General features: G+C 41.5%; 1 protein-coding gene across 2 annotated transcripts in view; it reads right to left on the bottom strand.

Annotated features, from left to right (window-relative positions):
• The window catches only part of TMEM131 (transmembrane protein 131), a 243,055-nt gene that overhangs the window by 52,199 nt on the left and 168,176 nt on the right, over window positions 1–22,680 (bottom strand). For both annotated transcript variants that reach the window (XM_023211442.2, XM_023211443.2), the window contains exons 12-19: window positions 10,893–11,001; window positions 7,662–7,770; window positions 6,712–6,865; window positions 6,449–6,619; window positions 5,142–5,252; window positions 4,924–5,058; window positions 3,719–3,823; window positions 2,003–2,089 (exon numbers count right to left, since the gene is read on the bottom strand). In XM_023211442.2, the coding sequence (XP_023067210.1) occupies window positions 2,003–2,089; window positions 3,719–3,823; window positions 4,924–5,058; window positions 5,142–5,252; window positions 6,449–6,619; window positions 6,712–6,865; window positions 7,662–7,770; window positions 10,893–11,001 (981 nt within the window). The remainder of the gene's footprint in view (window positions 1–2,002; window positions 2,090–3,718; window positions 3,824–4,923; window positions 5,059–5,141; window positions 5,253–6,448; window positions 6,620–6,711; window positions 6,866–7,661; window positions 7,771–10,892; window positions 11,002–22,680) is intronic.

Genomic DNA, 22,680 nt, shown 5'->3' with positions numbered 1-22,680 from the left:
TAGCTTTTTTTTTTTTGATTTTGGAATATTTACATATATATAATGAGGTATCTTGGAGACAGAACCCAAGTCTAAACATGAAATTCATTTATGTTTCATATACATTCATATGCACAGCCTGAAGGTAATTTTATACAACATTTAAAATAATTTTGTGCATGAAGCAAAGTTTTGACTGAAACCTGTTACAAGAGGTCAGGTGTAGAGTTTTCTACTTGTGGTCTCAAAATGTTTCAGATTTGGAAACATTTTGGATTTCAGATTTTTGAGTTAGGGATGCTAAACTTGCATATGACATTAAGATTTTGCAATGTCTTGTTTCTCTTAACCCACTATTGTCTCCCACCACTAGGATCTGAGACACTTTTACATTTTCCCTGGTATTCCTGAATGGACTGTACCATCTTCTTGCAAAAGGCAGCATCTTCTCCTGGTTTTCCCATTTGTGTCGTCCTTGTTTTCCAGGCTCAAACTCTAAGTCATATTCCTGCCTCCTCTATCCACCCTCTTCCCCATACTTGTTTCATTCTGTATGACCTCTTTAGGATATAAGCACAGTTCAAATGATTCACCTGCAATGCCTCTTGCCTATGTTCCCTCTCCATCATCTGTTCCTTCATCTATACATTATGTACTAAGTGCCTGCTATTGGGAAGAAATGATCTCTCAGCCATTTCCTAGAGGATCTCAGACTCTCACTGGGGAGCCAACTTACAAGGAAATATTTATAGCACAGTATGAGGCTTGCAACAAGAGGGGTAATTTCAGAGTATTCTAGGATCACACATGAAACAACCAGTATTGTCTAGAGGAGCCGAGACATCTTCAGGGAGGAGATGACAATGGAATTGAATCTTGAAAGACACGTAGGAGCTCTTTGAAGGGAGGAGAGGAGAAAGGGCATTCGAGGCAGAGAAACAATAAAGGCTTGGAGGTACGAAGGGACTTTACTGCCTCTGCCACAGCCACACGCTCAAGCCTCCCCTTGGCACTTCCTGGCACTTTTCACCTGGACTCTGGCCAGTCTGTGGGTTGGCCTCCAGGCACTCTATTGTTACTTTCATCTGTGTCCTCTACTTCTTTCTGCAGACAGCCAGTCTTTAAAGCTCAGCTCTGATGATGTCAAGCCTCCACTCAAAAACTTCATATGCCCGTGAACTTAAGTGCATTTAAGTTTTTTCCACGTTATCACCCCAACGTACCATTCCGTTTTCTCTCTGAAAACTTTTCTCCATCTTGCCAAACTGGACAACTCACCACTGCCTGAACCCATTTCAGACTTTACTGCCTCTGCATCCCTGTTGAGCTTGCGCCCTGGCCCTGGATTCACATCTCCGCCACCCCTCCTCCATCCCTGTCGGAAGAAATTCTAAGCTGGCTCCCACGGCCCCTGCATCAGTGAGACGTGTGTTTCCCTCACAGCACTTTATTTTGACTCCTCTTAGGGCAACTTCTACATTCTGCTTTACAGCTCTGAATTGTGGGTCCAGTTTCCTTTCTAGATAGAAAACTTTTTGAGGAAAAGGACTGTATCTCTTTATATCTTCTAAAGAACGTGGTATAATGTCTTTAAGATAAATGACTAATAAAGTTGGCCGGGCACGGTGGCTCAAGCCTGTAATCCCAGCACTTTGGGAGGCCGAGACGGGCGGATCACGAGGTCAGGGGATGGAGACCATCCTGGCTAACACTGTGAAATCCCACCTCTACTAAAAAATAAAAAAATAAAAACTAGCCGGGCGAGGTGGCGGGCGCCTGTAGTCCCAGCTACTCGGGAGGCTGAGGCAGGAGAATGGCGGGAACCGGGGAGGCGGAGCTTGCAGTGAGCTGAGATCTGGCCACTGCTCTCCAGCCCGGGCGACAGAGCGAGACTCCGTCTCAGAAAAAAAAAAAAAAAGACTACTAAAGAATAACTGACTTTACTGTAAGATTCTAGGAACAGAGAGCTAAAGGCAAAGGCAAAAAACGAGCAATAGAAAAACGTGTGTATGAATGGTCTTACCGGAAAGGAAGGTGGAAGAACCATGTGCTTAGGGAAGCAGGTCAGTGAGCCTACAGCAATCACAGCCTTCACAGGGATTGTCAGGATCTGTGGAGTCAAGAAGATGAACTTAGCCCGATCTTGACAGCTACTGCATTATATTTTGGGGTTATCCTAATTTTGGGACTAATATTGACAATAACCAGTTCCAAACCAATATTAAAATCACCCACAGATACTGTTTAATCTGTGCAATGTATTCCATAAAAAGTAATGAAATATAACACATTTCCACAGATTTCTCAGCAATTCACTGACAACATGTAAAAAAGACCAAAAAATGGGGAAGCAACGAAGACAGGTTTTTTAAAATACAAATATTTTTGTATTTCAAAATACAAATAATCTATAATATAATTATTTTAAAAAAGAAAGTCAAACTGTATTCCTAAAACAATGTGTGTAAAATCCAGCATATCTAGAGTTACATAGCTCTCTAGTTTTTTGATACAGAAATAGACATCAACCTTATTTTTAAAAATGCACTGAACATTCTAGAATTAGAATCCCATCCCATACTGTTAGTAACTCTCAAAGCTACTTCTCTAGGGTATTTTTCTTAATTCTTATTTTCACCCATATTAACACAAATTTATCTGAATTCTGGAATGTACTTATTTCCGTCATGAGTGATAACCATGAATTCCTCACCTGACTTACTCTCAACAAATCATTTATTATTTATGCCAATTCTGTTTATTTTATAATTACATATTTTTTTCACGTGGGGGTTGTGCACACTGAAAACACCTATGAGAACAAAGGTGGCAACTGGCTGAATTTAGCAGTGCTTGACTTTCCTAAGAGCTTTTAAATATAAAATTAAAAACATTTAGGTTTGGCAGAAATATATCCATTCAAAATCTTACTGAATGCAAAACAAGCTCCACAGAGAATATTTTAATTAAAAGCTTAGTAACTTTCAGTCACTTGACTTTGAATGACTCATGAAAATCTAAACGTGAGCACTCAGATTAAGACATGATCTCCTGATTTTATCCCTCCTTTTCAGAAATGTTAGACCCTGACTGCTCTTTATGATTGTAGGAACAATCAGAGATATCTAACTCAGGACCTCAGTTGGGATCTGTTTAAGCAGGTTTCTAACAAAGCAATTCTAAACATGCTAAAGGCATTTTTCTGAAGTTGCTTTTTAGGTTAGGAGGGTTGGGTTTTATCACAAAACTACCAGCCTAGCCGGGCATGGTGGCTCATGCCTGTAATCCCAGCACTCTGGGAGGTTGAGGCGGGTGGATCACAAGGTCAGGAGATTGAGACCATCCTGGCTAACACGGTGAAACCCTGTCTCTACTAAAAATACAAAAAAATTAGCCGGGCGCGGTGGCGGGCACCTGTAGTCCCAGCTACTCAGGAGGCTGAGGCAGGAGAATGGCGTCAACCTGGGAGGCGGAGCTCACAGTGAGCTGAGATGGCGCCACTGCACTCCAGCCTGGGCGACAGAGCGAGACTCCATCTCCGGGAAAAAAAAAACAAAAACAAAGAACTACGAGCCTATAAACACCAATCTTCTATAAACTATTCTAGAAAGCTCAGTTTTTAAGGTAGCAAACTGGTAAACTGTAACTTTATGAGTAAACTTAATTCTTTGTTTTCATACAGACAAGAAAGGACTTATTCAGAAAAACCCACTGCCACGAATCCCCATAAAGCGCTTACCTCATAGTCTGTTGTGATCTGGATGGCTCCATCATGAAGCCCCTCTAATTTTTTTGCAGTAAGTTTGACTCTGAAGACTGCAAAATAGCCTGAAGCTAACGTTACCTGTAGATAGTAGAAATGGTATCATTCATTAGCCTTGTTAGTTGAAGTTTCCTATTAAAATGGAAATGAAGGGCGTAGTGATAAAATAACTTACAAATCCTAACATATACCAGCATGACACTGAATTACCATATCACTATGTACAAATATTTCAAAGTAATGTCCATCCTTTGACAGTTCTCTACGACACTTGTTCCATGGGCCAGTGAAAAAGCTGGTTCCTGAAAGAGGGAGGGGTGTGATCCTCTTGCTAATACAGCTCCTCACTCTTCACCCATGGACCTGTATGGCCAAAGAGGCTGGAGCAAAGGGACACAGCCTTCCCCCAACCTTTCAGGCACACTGGAGCCGCAAGTGTATACACAAATGGCTCTGCTTCAAGCTGTGGATGTCATTCTGTAATGTTAATATTCGTATCTTCAGGGCAGCTGAGGTCGGATTAACAAAACACCAGACCTATGGCATTCCACGGAAACGAGTTTGGCAACACTCTCTGTGTTTAAGGACATTTGCTTTTCCTTTGGTAAAACTGCCCCAAGAAGTTCTATTCTAACCTGCAGATGAGATATCCGATGCTCCTTCTCACAGAAGGTGATTCTCATTCTTTTTCCAGTAGGTATAAACTCCAAGTTCCCCTTTCAGTACTGGTGAGTGCTGAAACTAATGTATTTGTTTTTATGTTTGCCTCACTGGTACTAGGCAGTATCTGGACAGACGTACTATTGTGTAACTGAAAATATTTTCTACCAATGTTCAAGGCCATCTCTTTTTCCCAGTAAACTCAATGAACACAAGGTTAGTTCAGTATCCATGGGAATTTCTCCTGTAATGACACTTGTGTTACAAAAAGATAATTAAAAATTTGTGTCTTATAGAACTTTTTATGACAAGGCAGAATTAAACCCCTTTGGGTTTCAGTGCCCTCATCATAAAAAGAGGGGGTTGAATTACATTACCTATAAGGTCCTTTTAATACCAAGTAACCAACACTAGCATGAACTGCATAAAAATAATAGTGATGTATGTAACACAGCAATGATCTCCCACTTGCAGTTTAGACAGCATCTTACTTTAAGGAGACAGTAAGAAAGTTTACTTACCGATGATTGGTCTGATAAAGAGGATTTTTCAAACTCTGGCAGGCTTGAAATTATTGTAGTTCTATTGCCTCTTTCCATAGCTACAAGTTCTATTGATAAACCGTCTCCTATGATATGCCAACTTTTTATAGCCAACTTTAAAAAAAGATATGAAAATGATTATCACAACACAAGCATAAAATCCTTAAATGCGACTTGGAATAAAAACAGGTTTTTACCTCAATTGGATTGCTGTTTATAATTGCAAATAAAATATTACTTGCTTCTGTAGCGCTCAATACTCCAAAATCTATGAAACGTTCCTCTATTTTGGGGGGCAATACAAAGTACTGGAAAAATAAAAGAACCAGATTAAACAAAAAGTCACACTGACGTAACAATATTATGAAGAGAAAGTAACTATATTACAGATGTATTAAAGTTCCCCAAAAATTAGCTGGGCATGGTGGTGTGCGCCTATAATCCCAGCTACTCGGGAGGCTGAGCTGAGGCAGGAGAATCGCTTAAACCTAGGAGCCGAGATTACACCACTGTACTCCAGCCTGGGCAACAGAGCGAGACTCTGTCTCAAAAAAAAAAAAAAGATGTATTAAAGTTCCTACCCTTTCCTATGCTTTACGTATATATGCATAAAACCACACATTTATACAACATAGTTGAGGGTTTTGTATGACAAAAGTCTTTTGAGTAATTAGAAATGAAAACAGCCATGGCTTCTACTGAGTCGCTATTCCTCCGAGGGCACACGAAAGAGGCAGGAAGCTAAACTACTAAGAGAGGTTTGGTGGAACACTGGGGGATCAGGCAAAAAGCATGTGGTCTCACAATCCTCACCAATGATCGCTGAAACAAAATAACTGAAGCAGGAGCGAGACATTAGTGAAGGTCCCTCCAGCTCTAAAATTCTAATCGATGCCAACTGCTTAAAAGGCGACAGCCTAGTTTTCCTTTTATCTTTCCTAACAGTTTTATCTCTTATCTGAGCTTCTTTCATTGATCACTCTCAAGAGAGCTTTGTTTGGATTTTTTCCCCCTGCTTATTTTCTGTACCAGGAGTACCTTCATTGTTTCCTTCTGTATCATATACAATCTTCCAACTTTGCGTCTTTACTACCTTAGTTTCTTCTTTACTATCTGGTTCTCTTTGTCCCGGTATTTCTCGGTTTTGATCATCTCTTCCCTATGTATTTCCCTCTTCACCTTCCTTGTATTCTTCTTTTTCTACCTATCATTTTTCTTCCATTTAGTTCTTTTCTATATTCCCCATTATCACAATAGTTTAAAAGCATATCCCAGAGAAAGCAGAATGTGGAAAAGATCTAAGTAGAGACTGTAACTAGAGAAGTCAACTGTATTACAAGAGAGAGCTGCTGGAAAGGTAAAAACTGACAAGGAGAATGAGATCAATTTGCAGAGCACAGACAATGGCAAACCGTAAGAGTATGTAACACGATTGCCTAATAAGATCTGAAAACATTAAAGGTGGGCAGGGAGTTTAAATGTTAAAGGTGAATAATATACTTACATCTAAAAAGCCTGTGTATACCCGCACGGGTAAATGAAATTTAGAAGCATTGGTAATAAGTAAAATGTTGTTATCTATGTGCATGGATGATGTGGAAGGCATAAAAAGCAAGGTAAAAATGTATCCTGATTCATTAGGAAGAATTAAGACTGGTTTGCTGAAGTTGTGAACCTGGGAAATGACAGAAGAGAAAAAAACAAAGTGTCAGCATCACCTAGTTGGTAGACCAGGAAAATTAAAATTATGAGGGCTCCTGGACATACTTTAAACATTGTTTTGGCTTCTTCTGGTAGCAACACATCGTGAATGAGGATCGCAAAACTGAAAGTGTTAGTAAGGTAAATTGGCCTTTCCACAGGACCAGCAGGACTGTCTCGGATGTGAAATAATGTTGCAGCGTGATCAAATCCCAAATAACTATTCAAAAAAACAACAAGAACAAAATAAATCATTTTTTTCCATGTGTTCATTTAAAATCCAAGTTCTTCTGTTGTAAGTATAATTTACATTTAGCATTAGGGATTGTACTAAAGAATTAGAACTATAATATTTTAGTGATTGATTATATGATTTAAAACAAAATTTAGCTTGCAAAATATTGAAATCTAATATCAAGAACCATTCTCTACTGAATTATATGAATCATACAATTAGAATCAAAGACATATCAATAAAAAAAAGCTTTACTTTGAAAAAAATCATGTTCATCAGTGAATTGCAAGGAGCTTTGTTAAAATGAATCTTTGCCAAGTTAACTATTAAACTATTGGTTAAAGTATAATAGAAAATGAACAACATGTTACTACCCACTTATAAAAACTTGTAATTCTAGAAGTGTTTACGAATTTATAAAGGAATATAAAGAATTCTGAGTGCCAAAATAATAATAATAATAGTCACTTACATATTACAAACACATGTCAGAAAGGAAACGGTTCAAATCATCTAAATAATATTTTAAAAAATCAGAGTTTTGAATCATTAAGTCTTCATTTAAGCCCAAATCCGATCATCCCACTTACCCTTTTCTTCTAAGAAAGTAAAATATAAACAAAATACAGGAGGTTTTCTCTTTCATAGTTGGGGCTGTTCTTTTAAAAAATGATTCCATCAAGTTTATGTGAACGCTAGTATTTCAGAAGGTCATTTAGTAGGAAAACATAATTTATTGATTAGTAAAAAGTTATAGAATTTATTTTAAAAAGAAACTTACCCATCTAAAACTTCTGCTTGATATGGTATTTCAAGTTTAGAATAACTCTTTTCCTTTGCTTTAACTGTTATTTTCCCAGAAAACTGAGATGGCTTTTTCGCCTTTGATGCTGAAAGAAAGCATTTAAAAAAAATAATCTGTTACCTTTTACTACCAAAGAGAAGTAATGACTTTATGTAAACTGACAAAATCTTAAAAAAAAAAAAAAAAGTTGAGCTTCCAAATTGGCCAACAGAACACTTCTATAACATTTTAAATGAAACATCACATTTTTCATACAAAAGGGGTAAAATGTTTTATTTTTCCTATAATAAGATAAGCAGATAAAGAATTAGCCGGTGAGCATGGTTCAGGAGGCAGAACACCGGACCTGAGCTGCTTCGCTGTAGCCACAGGCTTTGGCTTTACTTACAGCAGAATTTCTCATCCTCGGCACTATTAAAATTTTAGGCTAGGTTAATTCTTTGTTGCAGGGGCTGTTTTGTGTACTGCAGGACGTTTAGCAGCATCCTGGACTTCTACTTCCTAGATGGCAGTAGCATCCCTGCAGCCGCGACTACTAAAAGGCCTCTTAACATTGCCAGATATCCCCCTGGAGGCAAAATTACCCTCCCACTCAGCCCTACTGATTTACATTTGAACTGAGAAAGAAAGAACATTTCTTGTATGGCTAAAGTCTTGCTCTATCACCAATAAGGCACCATGGTATAAGAAAAGTAAAGAATTAAGAGCTCTTACGTCTCAAACTGGCCAACCCTAAAACTCATGGTGTAAGACGAGATAAATCCCCTCCTGTCATCATATCATATTGTCCTCATCTTAGATGAAAAACCTTTAGATTTTGTAGCAGTTTTAAATAATTCTGGCTGGGTGTGGTGCCTCACGCCTGTAATCCCAGCACTTTGCCAGGCCGAGGTGGGCGGATCACCTGAGGTCAGGAGTTCAAGACCAGCCTGGCCAACATGGTGAAACCCTGTCTCTACTGAAAATACAAAAATTAGCCAGGTGTGGTGGCACGTGCCTGTAATCGCAGCTACTTGGGAGGCTGAGGCAGGAGAATCGCTTGAGCCTGGGAGGCGGAGGCTGTGGTGAGCCGAGATTGCACCACTGCACTTGAGTGTGGGTGACAGTGAGACTCCGTCTCAAAAAAATAAAAATACACAAATAAATAAACAAATAAATAATCCCATCTGGAATTGCAGAAATTGATTCAGTTGGGTCTGATCTAGGCACCCATTAGATGGTTCTTTTCAAAGCAAATAAAGAAGCTGTTTATGTTTATCCTCTTAAAGTACTTTAGGAACACTTCCATTTCATCCAACCTCACGACAAAAAAGAACAAGGAAATGGTATGACATGTAGTGTTTGACTATGTGCAGACATAGACTTTCCATTTTAAAAATTCCCATTCGGCCTCTTATTTCTCTGCTTGCTAGTTAGCCATCTCTGGATGCTTCCAATTTTTCACTATCTGTTCTGATGTAAGACTGATTACAAGGGCCATATTTAAGCATTTCATGACATTGTATCATACATAGCAAATAAAGTGGTTAAAAAGCTCACGAAAATTCAGTTGAAAATCATAAAGAATGACTTTTGATGAGAAAGATGCTTGATAAGCGAACACTGTAGAGTTAATACATATATAAGGTGCATTCTAACAATATTAAAAGTTAAGTAACACACACTTCCTGACTGATTTTCACAGCAATCTCAGAGGTGTTTTGTGTGGAGATCCACCATGGTGGTGGGAGAGGTAAATGGTGGTGGGATTTTCACATGATATTAAAAACCCACTTCTAAGAAATGTAGCATTGGCTCTTAAAGATGCTTTCCCTTTGCTGTTATATTTAATTTTACACATTTCTTCAAGAAACAATGATCTTAGAGCCCATGATCTCAGAAGAACCAACACTAATGTCATCGCATTTATCTCGAGGAGGGAAACATTCACTGGGTGGTCAATACAGGAGCTAGAGAAGAGTTGCTCTTCACCCTTGCAGAGCACGTGGAGAACTTTCCGGCATGTCTGTGTAGGGTGGGTCCTAAATGCTCTCAGGGGTCAGGAATGACCATTAGCCTCTTTCTCCTCTGTAAGGGAAGACAATGTACCTGGTGATACTGACACGGGTAGACATGAATGTGGTCTCTCAGCAGCAAAGAGGACACTACCACAAATGTAGAAATAACTGTGGCATTAATGCCTTCTATAATACTATTTCCTGACAACTGTATCATGAAGTATGTTGCCTATGTGATTTTTTTTTTCTTGGGAGTCCTCACTGAGCTCACAGGATGAACCCTGAGGCCAGCCCCACCTGCGCAGCTGCTCCAGACCCTCCCTAGAACTCTCCACGGTAAGCAGCAGGCACAGACGCGCTCATGAACACTGTACGATGTGTGCCAGTGTCTGCCTACATTCACTGATCAAATACTCTCACCCGATGAGGAGCTGAGCTTTACCATGTGGACTCTAAGCAGAGATGGCTTTATCATAAAGCCAAAGTTGAAGCTCTATAGCAGCTACTCACTTGCATGGGTGCCTATGAAAAAAGCCCTGTTCAGAGGTTCAGTTCTCATTTAATTATCTATATGGTTAAGCAGCCATTAAGTCGTTATTTTAAAAATGTGACAGCAAATTTAATGAATGTTCCATGAGAGTAGGCAAAACTGAATAAAAACATGTATAAAAATGGTCTAGTCTGGCGTGACTTAACACTTCAAGTATCAAAATATATACTATACACGTTAGAAATAATAGCTAACTGGACAGTTCTATTATTTTAGCTTAAGTAGGGCCACCTGCTTTGCCTATAAAAGCCAATATATGAAAATATTACAGAGAATACTTTTTATTTTTGCTCTCAAATTCAAACATGCTTCTGAACTTCAAATATATCATAACTTCATAATTAAGATGAATTACAATAGATACATGTTTAAAAGACTAGCCCAGACTATGGAAATGATTCCAATCCTAATGTATTTGCTAGTGTTTTTCTATTGCTAATACTGATTTCGCTTTATAAAGTTGTGGTATCTTCTCTCATGAATCAATCAAATAAGAATTCACGATGGTTTACTGGGGGGAAAAAAAAAAATCAACCTAAGCAGTAATATAAATCCTGATGGTAAAACAGTCTGGATTTCAATATTAAGATGTCAATACAGATGCTTTCTACTTTCCCAAAATAACATCACTATATTAGAGAGAAAAAGGTGAATACTTGCCATCAAAACTAATGCTCGCAACCTTGGTGTATTTACTTTCTGATGCTTTTAATGTAATTGGTTTAAAGTGTACCGTTATAGCATCATTTTGTGGTGTAGGTCGAACACTCTGCAAAGAGAACAAAAATACATACATGGCATTATTACAGTCTAATGGTTCAGGTGCCTGATACTTACACTGGGAAGTATACAGGAGTATACTGGAATGTGTACTGGAAAAGTAAAGTGGACTCTAAATTTGAAAAGTTTAACTTATGTTGTCCCTTTAAATGGAGTAGGCCACACTGGAAAAACTTCAAATTAATTTCATCAGAATATCTTTATAACAGAAAATGGGCCGGGCGCGGTGGCTCAAGCCTGTAATCCCAGCACTTTGGGAGGCCAAGACGGGCGGATCACGAGGTCAGGAGATCGAGACCATCCTGGCTAACACGGTGAAACCCCGTCTCTACTAAAAATACAAAAACTAGCCGGGCGAGGTGGCCTGCGCCTGTAGTCCCAGCTACTCAGGAGGCTGAGGCAGGAGAATGGCGTAAACCTGGGAGGCGGAGCTTGCAGTGAGCTGAGATCCGGCCACTGCACTGTAGTCCGGGCGACAGAGCGAGACTCCGCCTCAAAAAAAAAAAAAAAAAAAAAAAAAACAGAAAATGACCAGAGGAGAACAAACATGACACATTTGTAAGTGTAAGAATCTGAAGACTAACTATATTACATTGGGTGTGGGTACATAAAACATTTAAAAAAGGTACTTATTCCAAATGAATGACTAATTCATACACCAGAAGAGGTGACATCAAAAAGACTTATGGATCCCTCTTAAAGAAATTCACAATACTGGGGAAATATCTGAACCACACGATGGTGAAGAATATGAACTTGGGAGCTGGTGTCTCAGTGCCAAGGTAGTTCTGCAGACTTCCTTTCTAATGGCATTTTCTCTCTCTCTCGACACGGCTCTGCGAATGAGGCGTGCTGCTGTCCAGGGAGAGGGCTATATTGCTGGCTATGGGATTGAGCACGGAGGCAGACCTCAGGGACGTTCAGCTTAGAAGTCAGAATGCTTAAATAACAACAAACAGGAAAAGCTCGTACGTGGAGAGCACGCTTTTTAAAAATACATTTTAAGGTACAGTTATTTTTTATTTCCTCACTGACACAAAGCCCTTTCAATTGGAAGGAACTTAAAAGATTCCACCTCCTTCTGTTTTACTAATGAAATTTGCAATATTGATGTTTCAATAGCTAGGCATCAACAGGTAGGACTGAAACAAGAATTCCTGGGTGGGTGCAGGGCCTTCGTCTGACATCCTGTTGCACAAGTATGTATCAAAAAATCCTGGTACTGAATACAACTCTTCATTAAAAAATAATCTTCCTTTATAATTACTTTGAGTCTGAACCCTCATGGATTGTGCTTGTTGAATTTTGAAGGGCTTTATAAACTTGTCAGAGCCTGTCATTTCCTGAAGAAAAGAACATTGTCCTTTTCTGTGAAACTTATCAGGCAAGCCCCTGAACAGGGGCACAGTCAGATCCAGTAAGTCACTATGTTCTTCCCCCTGGGTCCTTGCCTGCTCTTTCAGCCCATTTATAAAGGTGAAATCTGCCTCACCGGAACATCAAAGGGCAGTCTCCGGAAGGTGCAATAAGCACCTGAGAAGAGCCTGAAGAGAGAGAACTATCCTTGTGCCTTGTGTGTGGGATCACAGGGTATGAATCGGATTATATGATAATGATCAAAGACACTGCTGGAGCAGCTCCCTTTCCATTGGTGGGCCAGTCCTGGGCTGTCAGCAAGTGTTCGCAGGGTCTGAAATTAAGGCCCTAAGGATGGTTCTGGGGTCTCAGGCTCTCTTGGCGTTTTAACTCTGTTTAACTTCCTCCCTTTTTCTTCTTCAAGAACTCCTCAATTGCTTTTGGATCTCTAGCTGGGGCTGGGAATGATTTGTTCATAGAATACTTTTACTTATCAATAAGCTTGCCGTTATTAGCAACATTTAAAATACAAATTTCTTCATTCACTGAAAGATGTGTGTGTTTTTAATAATAAAACAAAGCAGAGTTTGAACTGTAGGACAGACTGGGGAAAGTTCCATTTGGTTACACCATACTATGTTACCAGGCTAATACTTTTTCCAAAGAGAGGAAATCAGTACAGAAGTGTATGTGACAATCCAGGGGCATCACTTTATGCAACAAAAGGATGTTTAACTAGAGAGATGTGAGCTTGAGTCAGCTGCCCGTCTTCTCCGGGGCTCATTTCTCTCACCTGTAAAACAAAATCCTGCCTTTGGAGGCCAAGGCATGTGGATCACGAGGTCAGGAGTTCAAGACCAGCCTGGCCAAGATGGTGAAACCTTGTCTCTACTGAAAATACAAAAATTAGCTGGGTGGGTGTCTGTGATCCCAGCTATTCGGGAGGCTGAGGCAGAGAACTACTTGAACCCAGAGGCAGATATTGCAGTGAGCCAAGTACACTGCACTCCAGCCTGGGCGACAGAGCGAGACTCTTTCTCTTTCTCACACACTCTCACACACATACACACACACACACACACACGTGGCACATCCCAAGGGGATGGGTTATTTTCTGAGATCTAATCATCTGCAACATTTTGAATCCTAAGGGGATGGGTTATTTTCTGAGATCTAATCATCTACAACATTTTGTGAGTCAGCTAATCTTGGTTTTTTTTCCCCACAAATGAGCCACTTTTATCTTGAGGCCAAGCTTTGTTAGAAGTGATCACAAGAAACTCTGTAGTTTGCAGAGGACTTCCACAGATATGGCTCCTGAAGTTCCTCACTTGCTCTGCTGAATATGGTCCAGCAACAATTGAGAGGTGAAGCCAGCTGGACTTCCTGAGTTGAGTGGGGACTTGGAGAACTTTTCTGTCTAGCTAAAGGATTGTAAATGCACCAATCAGCACTCTGTAAAAACGCACCAATCAGTGCTCTGCGGCTAAACGATTGTAAATACACCAATCAGCACTCTGTAAAATGGACCAATCAGTGCTCTGTAAAATGAACCAATCAGCAGGACACGTGCAGGGCCAAAAAAAGGAATAAAAGCTGGACACCCCAGCCAGCAGAGGCAACCTGCTTGGGTCCCCTTCCATGCTGTGGAAGCTTTGTTCTTTCACTCTTTCCAATGAATCTTGCTGCTGCTCACTCTTTGGGTTTGCGCTACCTTTACAAGCTGGAACACTTCACCACGAAGGTCTGCAGCTTCACTCCTGAAGTCAGGAAGACCATGAACCCACTGGAATGAATAAATTCTGGACACATTTTGGTGACCATGAAGGGTCACCGGTGAGCACCATCGGACCCCTTTCACTTGCTATTCTGTCCTATTTTTCCTTAGAATTCGGGGGCTAAATACCGGGCACCTATTGGCCAGTTAAAAGCAACTAGCACAGCCACTGGACTAAAGACACAGGTGTCAGGTTTTCTGGGAAAGGGCTAAGAACCCTCGACTCTTTGGAGTTGGGAGCGTTGGTTTGCCTGGAACTAGCTTCCACTTTTCCTGTACTTCTGGGCTGACCTGAGGGTCGACAGAGAGCAAAGTCATTCAGCTCCGGGATCCCGACAAAAAGTTGGTTGACTGCAGCCATGAGCAGAAGTCTCAAATTTACATCACCCAAGCGAGACTCACCCATCTATCCTATCTATCCTGACCCTTGCCCTCTGGGTCCTAATGCCTGTCAGACAAACTTCCTCTTGCCTTTCTTCTCCGAGGCTAGTCCCACTTTTAAAAACCACTCCCTGTCTCTCATGCTTTTCTAGTTTCTCCTATAGGAATGATTTCTAGTATAAACTCCAGGACTCTATTCCCTCCTTTAGGCACCCGGACTCACCAATCAGAAAGACATAATTTTTGCCCAAAGCCCCATTGGGGGTGGGGGGACTACCTGGAATTTTAGGATCCCTCCTCAGACTAGCAGGCCTAACAAAAGCTATTCCTGAAGCCAGAATGGGGGAGCCTCAGAAACGATATCCTTCCTATTCATATGATGAGAAGTGATGATAAAAGGCGTCACTCTTCCAACCCTGGAGATCCCTTCCCTCACTCAGGGTATGGCCCTCCACTTCATTTTTGGGGCATAATATCTTTATAGGACAGGGGTAAAGTCCCAACACTAACAGGAGAAACCTGTTAGAACTCTAACAGGTTTTCGAAAATGCATCCGTAAGGGTCACTAAATCAATTTTTCTCAGTTCTCTCTGTGGTCTAGGAGGACATGCAAGGGTTCAGGTCAACAATGTGTCATTAAGGGCCAGTAAATCTGACCTTCCTTGGTCCTCCTTGTGGTCTAGGAGGAAAACTAGTGTTTCTGCTGTGTTGGTGAGCGTAACTATTCCGATCAGCAGGGTCCAGGGACCTTTGCGGGTTCTTGCGCTGGGGGAAACAAACAAACCAAAACCACGGGCGGTTTTGTCTTTCAGATGGGAAACAGGCATCAACAGGCTCACCCTTGAAATGCATCCTAAGCCACTGGGACCAATTTGATCTGCAAACCCTGAAAAAGAGGTGGCTCATTTTTTTCTGCACTACGGCCTGGCTCCAATATTCTCTCTCTGATGGGGAAAAATGGCCACCTGAGTGAAATATAAATTACAATAGTATCCTGCAGCTTGACCTTTTCTGTAAGAGGGAAGGCAAGTGGAGTGAGATACCTTATGTCCAAGCTTTCTTTTCATTGAAGAAGAATCCACAACTATGCAAAGCTTGCAATTTACATCCTACAGGAGGCCCTCTCGGCTTACCTCCTTATCCTAGCCTCCCTGTAGTTCCCACTCCTATTAATGATAAGCCTCCTCTAATCTCCCCCACCCAGAAGGAAACAAGCAAAGAAATCTCCAAAGGACCACAAAAACCCCCAGGCTATTGGTTATGTCCCCTTCAAGTTGTAGGGGGAGGGGAATTTGGCCCAACCCGGGTACATGTCCCCTTCTCCCTCTATGATTTAAAGCAGATCGAGGCAGACCTGGGTAAGCTTTCAGATGACCCTGATAGGTATGCAGATGTCCTACAGGGTCTAGGGCAAACCTTCTATCTCACTTGGACAGATGTCATCCTATTGTCAGATCAAACCCTGGCCTTTAATGAAAAAAAAATGTGGCTTTAGCTGCAGCCCAAGAGTTTGGAGATACTGGGTATCTTAGCCAAGTAAATGACAGAATGACAGCCGAAGAAAGGGACAAATTCCCTACGGGTCACCAAACCGTCCCCAGTATGGATCCCCACTGGGATCTAGACTCAGATCATGGGGATTGGAGTTGTAAACATCTGACCTGTGTTCTAAAAGGTTTAAGGAGAATTAGGAAAAAGCCCATGAATTACTCAATGATATCCACCATAACTCAGGGAAAGGAAGAAAATCCTTCTGCCTTCCTTGAGCAGCTACGGGAGGCCTTAAGGAAATATACTCCCCTGTAATCTGACTCCCTTGAAAGTCAACCGATCATAAAAGATAAGTTTATTGCCCAATCAGCCACTGATATCAGAAGAAAGCTCCAAAAGCGAGCCCTGGGCCCTGAACAAAATCTGGAGGCATTATTAAACCTGGCAACCTCGGTGTTCTACAATAGGGACCGAGAGGAACAGACCCAAAAGGAAAAGTGAGCTCAGAGAAAGGCAGCAGCCTTAGTCATGCCCCTCAGACAAACAAACCTTGGTGGTTCAGAAAGGACAGAAACTGGAGCAGGCCAATCACCTGGTAGGGCTTGTTATCAGTGTGGTTTACAAGGACCCTTCAAAAAAGATTGTGCAACGAGAAACAAGCCACCCCCTCGCCCATGTCCACCATGCTGAGGCAATCACTGGAAGGCACACTGCCCCAGAGGGCAAAGTTTCTTTGGGCCAGAAGCCCCCAACCAGATGATCCAACAACAGGACTGAGGGTGCCTGGGTCAAGCGCCAGCTCATGCCATCACCCTCAAATGAGCCCTGGGTACGTTTAACCATTGAGGGCCAAGAAATTGACTTCCTCCTGGACACTGGCGCGGCCTTCTCAGTGTTAATCTCCTGTCCTGGACGACTGTCCTCAAGGTCTGTTACCATCCAAGGAATCCTGGGATGGCCTGTAACCAGGTATTTCTCCCACCTCCTCAGTTGTAATTGGGAGACTTTGCTCTTTTCACATGTCTTTCTTGTTATACCTGAAAGTCTCACACCCTTATTAGGGAGAGATATATTAGCCAAGGCTGGAGCTATTATCTACATGAATATGGGGAACACGTTACCCATTTGTTGTCCCCTACTTGAGGAGGGAATCACCCCTGAAGTCTGGGCATTGGAAGGACAATTTCGAAAGGCAAAAAATGCCCGCCCAGTCCAAATCAGGCTAAAAGACCCCACAACTTTTCCTTATCAAAGGCAATATTCCCTTAAGGCCTGAAGCTCATAAAGGATTATAGGATATTATTAAACATGTAAAAGCTCGAGGCTTAGTAAGGAAATGCAGCAGTCCCCGCAACACCCAAATTCTAAGAGTACAAAAACCAAATGGTCAGTGGAGACTAGTGCAAGATCTTAGACTCATCAATGAGGCAGTCATTCCTCTATATCCAGTTGTACCAAATCCCATACCCTGCTCTCTCAAATACCAGAGGAAGCAGAATGGTTCACTGTTGTGGACCTCAAGGATGTCTTCTTCTGTATTCCCCTGTACTCTGACTCCCAGTTTCTCTTTGCCTTTGAGGATCCCACAGACCACACATCCCAACTTTGTGGATGGTCTTGCCCCAAGGGTTTAGGGATAGCCCTTATCTGTTTGGTCAGGCACTGGCCCAAGATCTAGGCCACTTCTCAAGTCCAGGCACTCTGGTCCTTCAGTATGTGGATGATTTACTTTTGGCTACCAGTTTGGAAGCCGCCTCATGCCAGCAGGCTACTCTAGATCTCTTGAACTTTCTAGCTAATCAAGTATACAAGGCGTCTAGGTCGAAGGCCCAGCTCTGCCTATAGCAGGTCAAATATCTAGGCCTAATCTTAGCCAGAGGGACCAGGGCCCTCAGCAGGGAACAAATTACAGTCTATACTGGCTTATCCTCACCCTAAGACATTAAAACAGTTATGGGGGTTCCTTGGAATCACCGGCTTTTGCCAACTATGGATCCCCGGATACAGTGAGATAGCCAGGCCCCTCTATAGTCTAATCAAGGAGACTCAGACGGCAAATACTCATCTAGTAGAACGGGAACCAGGGGCAGAAACCGCCTTCAAAATCTTAAAGCAGGCCCTAGTACAAGCTCCAGCTTTAAGCCTTCTCACAGGACAAAACTTCTCTTTATACGTCACAGAGAGAGCAGGGATAGCTCTTGGAGTCCTTACTCAGACTCATGGGACAACCCCGTAACCAGTGGCACACCTAAGTAAGAAAACTGATGTAGTAGCAAAAGACTGGCCTCACTGCTTAAGGGTAGTTGTGGCGGTGGCCGTCTTAGTGTCAGAGGCTATCAAAATAATACAAGGAAAGGATCTCACCGTCTGGACTACTCACGATGTAAATGGCATACTAGGTGCCAAAGGAAGTTTATGGCTATCAGACAACCGCCTAGATAGCAGGCGCTACTCCTTGAGGGACTGGTGCTTCAAATACGTACGTGTGTGGCCCTCAACCCTGCCACTTTTCTCCCAGAGGATGGGGAACCAATTGAGAGTGACTGCCAACAAATTATAGTCCAGACTTATGCCGCCCGAGATGGTCTCTTAAAAGTCCCCTTAGCTAATCCTGACCTTAATCTATACACCAATGGAAGTTCATTTGTGGAAAATTGGATATGAAGGGCAGGTTATGCCATAGTGATGCAACCTTACTTGAAAGTAAGCCTCTTCCCCCAGGAACCAGTGCCCAGTTAGCAGAACTAGCGGCACTTACCAGAGCCTTAAAACTGGGAAAGGGTAAAAGAATAAATGTGTATACAGATAGCAAGTATGCTTATCTAGTCCTACATGCCCACGCTGCAATATGGAACGAAAGGGAATTCCTAACCTCTGGGGGAACCCCCATTAAACACCACAAGGAAATTATAGAGTTAATACACGCAATACAAAAAGCCAAAGAGGTGGCAGTCTCCCACTGCTGAAGCCATCAAAAGGGGAAGGAGAGGGCAGAACAGTAACATAAGTGGCCGGCAGAGGCAGGGAAAGACCAGCAGAAAGGAAAGAGAGAGACAGAAAATCAGAGAGAGAGAGAGAGGAAGAGACAGAGACAAAGAAGGAGTCAGAAAGAAAGAGACAAAAAGTCAGAGAGAGAGGAAGAGAGAGACAAAGAGGAAGTCAGAAGAAGTAACAGAGAGAGACAAAAAAGAAGTCAAAGAGAAAGAAAAAGAAATAGTAGTAGTAAAGAAAAAAGTGAACCACATTCCTTTAAAAGCCAGGGTAAATTTAAAACCTATAATTGATAATTGAAGGCCGTCTCTGTAACCCTGTAACACTCTAACACCATCTTGTTGTCCGTGTAAGTAAGGACATACCACAAAAGCACTGAGGCCACTGACAACCCAAAGCCTTCCTATCAAAAATCCTTAAACCAGCAGGTTTCCTAACAGGAGATCTAAATCTTTACCAATTACCCTACAAAGGTCAGACCAGACCTAGGAGAAGCTCCCTTCAGGACAGGAGATAGATGGTTCCTCCCAAGTGATTAAGGGAAAAAGACACAATGGATATTCAGTTAAGTGATAAGGGAACTCTTGTAGAAGCAGTTAGAAAAACTGCCTAATAATTGTTCTGCTCAAACCTGAGAGCTGTTTGCACTCAGCCAAACCTTACAGTACTTACAAAATCAGGAAGGAGCCATCTATACCAATTCTAAGTTAATACGGACTGGACAACGTTTTATTAACAGCAAGAAATTTTTTAAATCCCAAACTTACAAGGCTTTCAACAAAAGTAAAGTTTGCTAAATGTTCACAGTGTAACATGTACTATCCTAACTTCTAATCTTATGGAAATCAGTGCCCCTCAAAGCTCAAGTCCCTCAGCGCAGGGTCATACAATTAATACCCCTACTTACAGAACTGTCCACTGCTACAGGAACCGGAATAGCAGGTTTATCTATTTTATTACCCTACTACCACAAACTCTCAAAGGACTTCTCAGACAGTTTGCAAGAAATAACAGAATCTATCCTTACTCTACAATCCCTAATAGACTCTTTGGCAGCAGTGACTCTCGAAAACCGCCGAGGCCTAGACCTCCTCATTGCTGAGAAAGGAGGACTTTGCAACTTCTTAGGGGAAGAGTGTTTTTTTACACTAACCAGTTGGGGATAGTATGAGATGCTGCCCAGCGTTTACAGGACAAGGCTTCTGAAATCAGATGATGCCTTTCAAACTCTTATACCAACCTCTGGAGTTAGGTGACATGGCTTCTCCCCTTTCTAGGTCCTGTGACAGCCATCTTGCTATTACTCGCTTTGGGCCCTGTATTTTTAACCTCCTTGTCAAATGTGTTTCTTCTAGGATCAAGGCCATCAAGCTACAGATGGTCTTATAAATGGAACCCCAAATGAGCTCAACTAACAACTTCTACCGAGGACCCACTGGCCCCTTGGCGGGCCTAGAGACTTCCCCTCTGGAGGACACTACCACTGAAGGGTCCCTTCTTTGCCCCTATCCAGCAGGAAGTAGCTAGAACGGTCACTGTCCAATTCCCAACAGCAGGTGGTGTGTTCTATTTAGATGGGGGATTGAGAGGTGAAGCCAGATGGACTTCCTGGATTGAGTGGGGACTTGGAGACCTTTTCTGTCTAGAGGACTGTAAATGCACCAATCAGTGCTCTGTGTCTAGCTAAAGGATTGTAAATGCACCAATCAGCACTCCACAAAAACGTACCAATCAGCGCACACTGTCTAGCTAAAAGATTGTAAACGCACCAATCAGTACTCTGTCAAATGGACCAATCAGCACTCTGTCAAATGGACCAATCAGTGCTCTGTAAAATGGACCAAACAGCAGGACGCAGGTGGGGCCAAATAAGGGAATAAAAGCTAGCCACCTGAGTCAGCAGAGGCAACCTGCTTGGGTCCCCTTCCATACTGTGGAAACCTTGTTCTTTCACTCTTCACAATAAATCTTGCTGCTGCTCACTCTTTGGGTCCGCACCACCTTTAAGAGCTGTAACACTCACCGCAAAGGTCCATGGCTTCATTCTTTAAGTCAGCGAGACCAAGAACCCACCGGAAGGAACTAACTCTGGATATACAATGCAGGTCTGACCATTTTTCAATATGCTTAAAGGCTATAAGTGGGAGTTCATCAGTAACAAGCCCAGCATTTTTTGAGTGTTATCAGCCTGTACACCACCAAGCCAGAAATAGCTAAGCAAGGATGTTTGTTAAAATATAGTCACTGTAAGTAGTAAGAACTTAAAATAGCTGATGAATTTTTTTCATATGAAACACACCACTTTAAGATTTTTCTTACCAGATAAAAACTTTACATTAGTATTGCTACCTTAAAATATGCTGCAGTAATAACAAAGAAATATTCAACTGAAAACTCATGTTTTATATAAATGGTCTGAATTGTTCACTCATTATCAGTAAAAACAAACCCAAATTGTTAAAACCCATTTTCCAAGGAAACAAAAACAAAGCAAACAAACAAACCCAAGACAAAACATTTAAGTAGCTGGCCCATTCTGGTGTGGTTTAAATGAGAACTAACACATAATCATCACCTTGTAGTAAGCATATTTATACAAACAACCTGTTTTATATTAGTGACTACTGCTAACTCACAGATAATCAAGAAGTGGAAACACTACTGCAAGTTTCCCAGGAAAGGCAGCTCACAAGCTTGCATATGTTCTAAATATAGTTCTAGGCTTTTCTCACAACATTCAGACCCAACTAAAGCTCAGTAACCCTCAAGTGAAATTCAAGGGTCCGGAACATTCTAAAATTGCTTATAAAAGCACTTGAGCAAACAAGGGAAATAACCTTTCAGCATTTAACATTGTACTTCTAACAATGTGTGTACCAATTCACTAAAGCATATGTTAAGCTGATATGCTTACAGTCATGGAAGGACAGAAAGCAAAGGAGACCACTTGGATTCCAATTTGTCCATTACCAAGGGAAAACTCATCCAAACATTCCTCTGAAGACATCTCAGGCAAACTTGTTCCATCATTTATATAGCACTAATGTTTTGTAAATGCTGAAGAAAGCCATTTTCTCAAAGTTGCATTACCGACATATCAGGAGAGTTTGGACCTGGGCATCCTGTCTGTTAGCAGGTGAGGAACTTATATTTGGAATTGCTTGCTTTAGTAATCCCATATTTAGAAAGAGAATGAATTCCCTGAAGGGGAATTAAAAAAAAAAAAAAAAAAAATCTCCAGCTTCTAGCACTGCTTAGCAAATCCTAAAAATTCTATGTTTGTGAAACAGAAGGAGGCAGGAACCCTTCTAAATAGCCATCAGTCTAAGCCTGGTGAATTATGCAGAAAATGCTGAAACACACAGAAAAAACCTTAAGAAGAGCTCTGAAAACTCAGTTTCTATGGTGGGTGGGCTTGCCCCATAGCTGATAAGGTGGGACGTCTAAGCCACCATCATTTCTCAGGCTGACTACTAAATGAGATCCCAAGTGGTCTCCTTTGCTTTCTGTCCTTCCATGTCTGTAAGTTCACTCTCCACAAAGTAGCTACAGTGACCTTTTACAACACATAAATCAGATGATGTCACTCTGCTGTTTAAAATCCTATACTAATTTCCATTACACTTAGAATAAAATCTAAGTATCTCCCAGAGTTCCAGGAAGCCCTGATTA

The sequence above is a fragment of the Piliocolobus tephrosceles genome, chromosome 15, assembly GCF_002776525.5.
Source record: "Piliocolobus tephrosceles isolate RC106 chromosome 15, ASM277652v3, whole genome shotgun sequence".
In the NCBI taxonomy this organism is placed as follows: Eukaryota; Metazoa; Chordata; class Mammalia; order Primates; family Cercopithecidae; genus Piliocolobus; species Piliocolobus tephrosceles.
The sequence above is the reverse complement of the archived record's forward strand: the minus strand, read 5'-3'. Positions and strand labels throughout refer to the sequence as shown.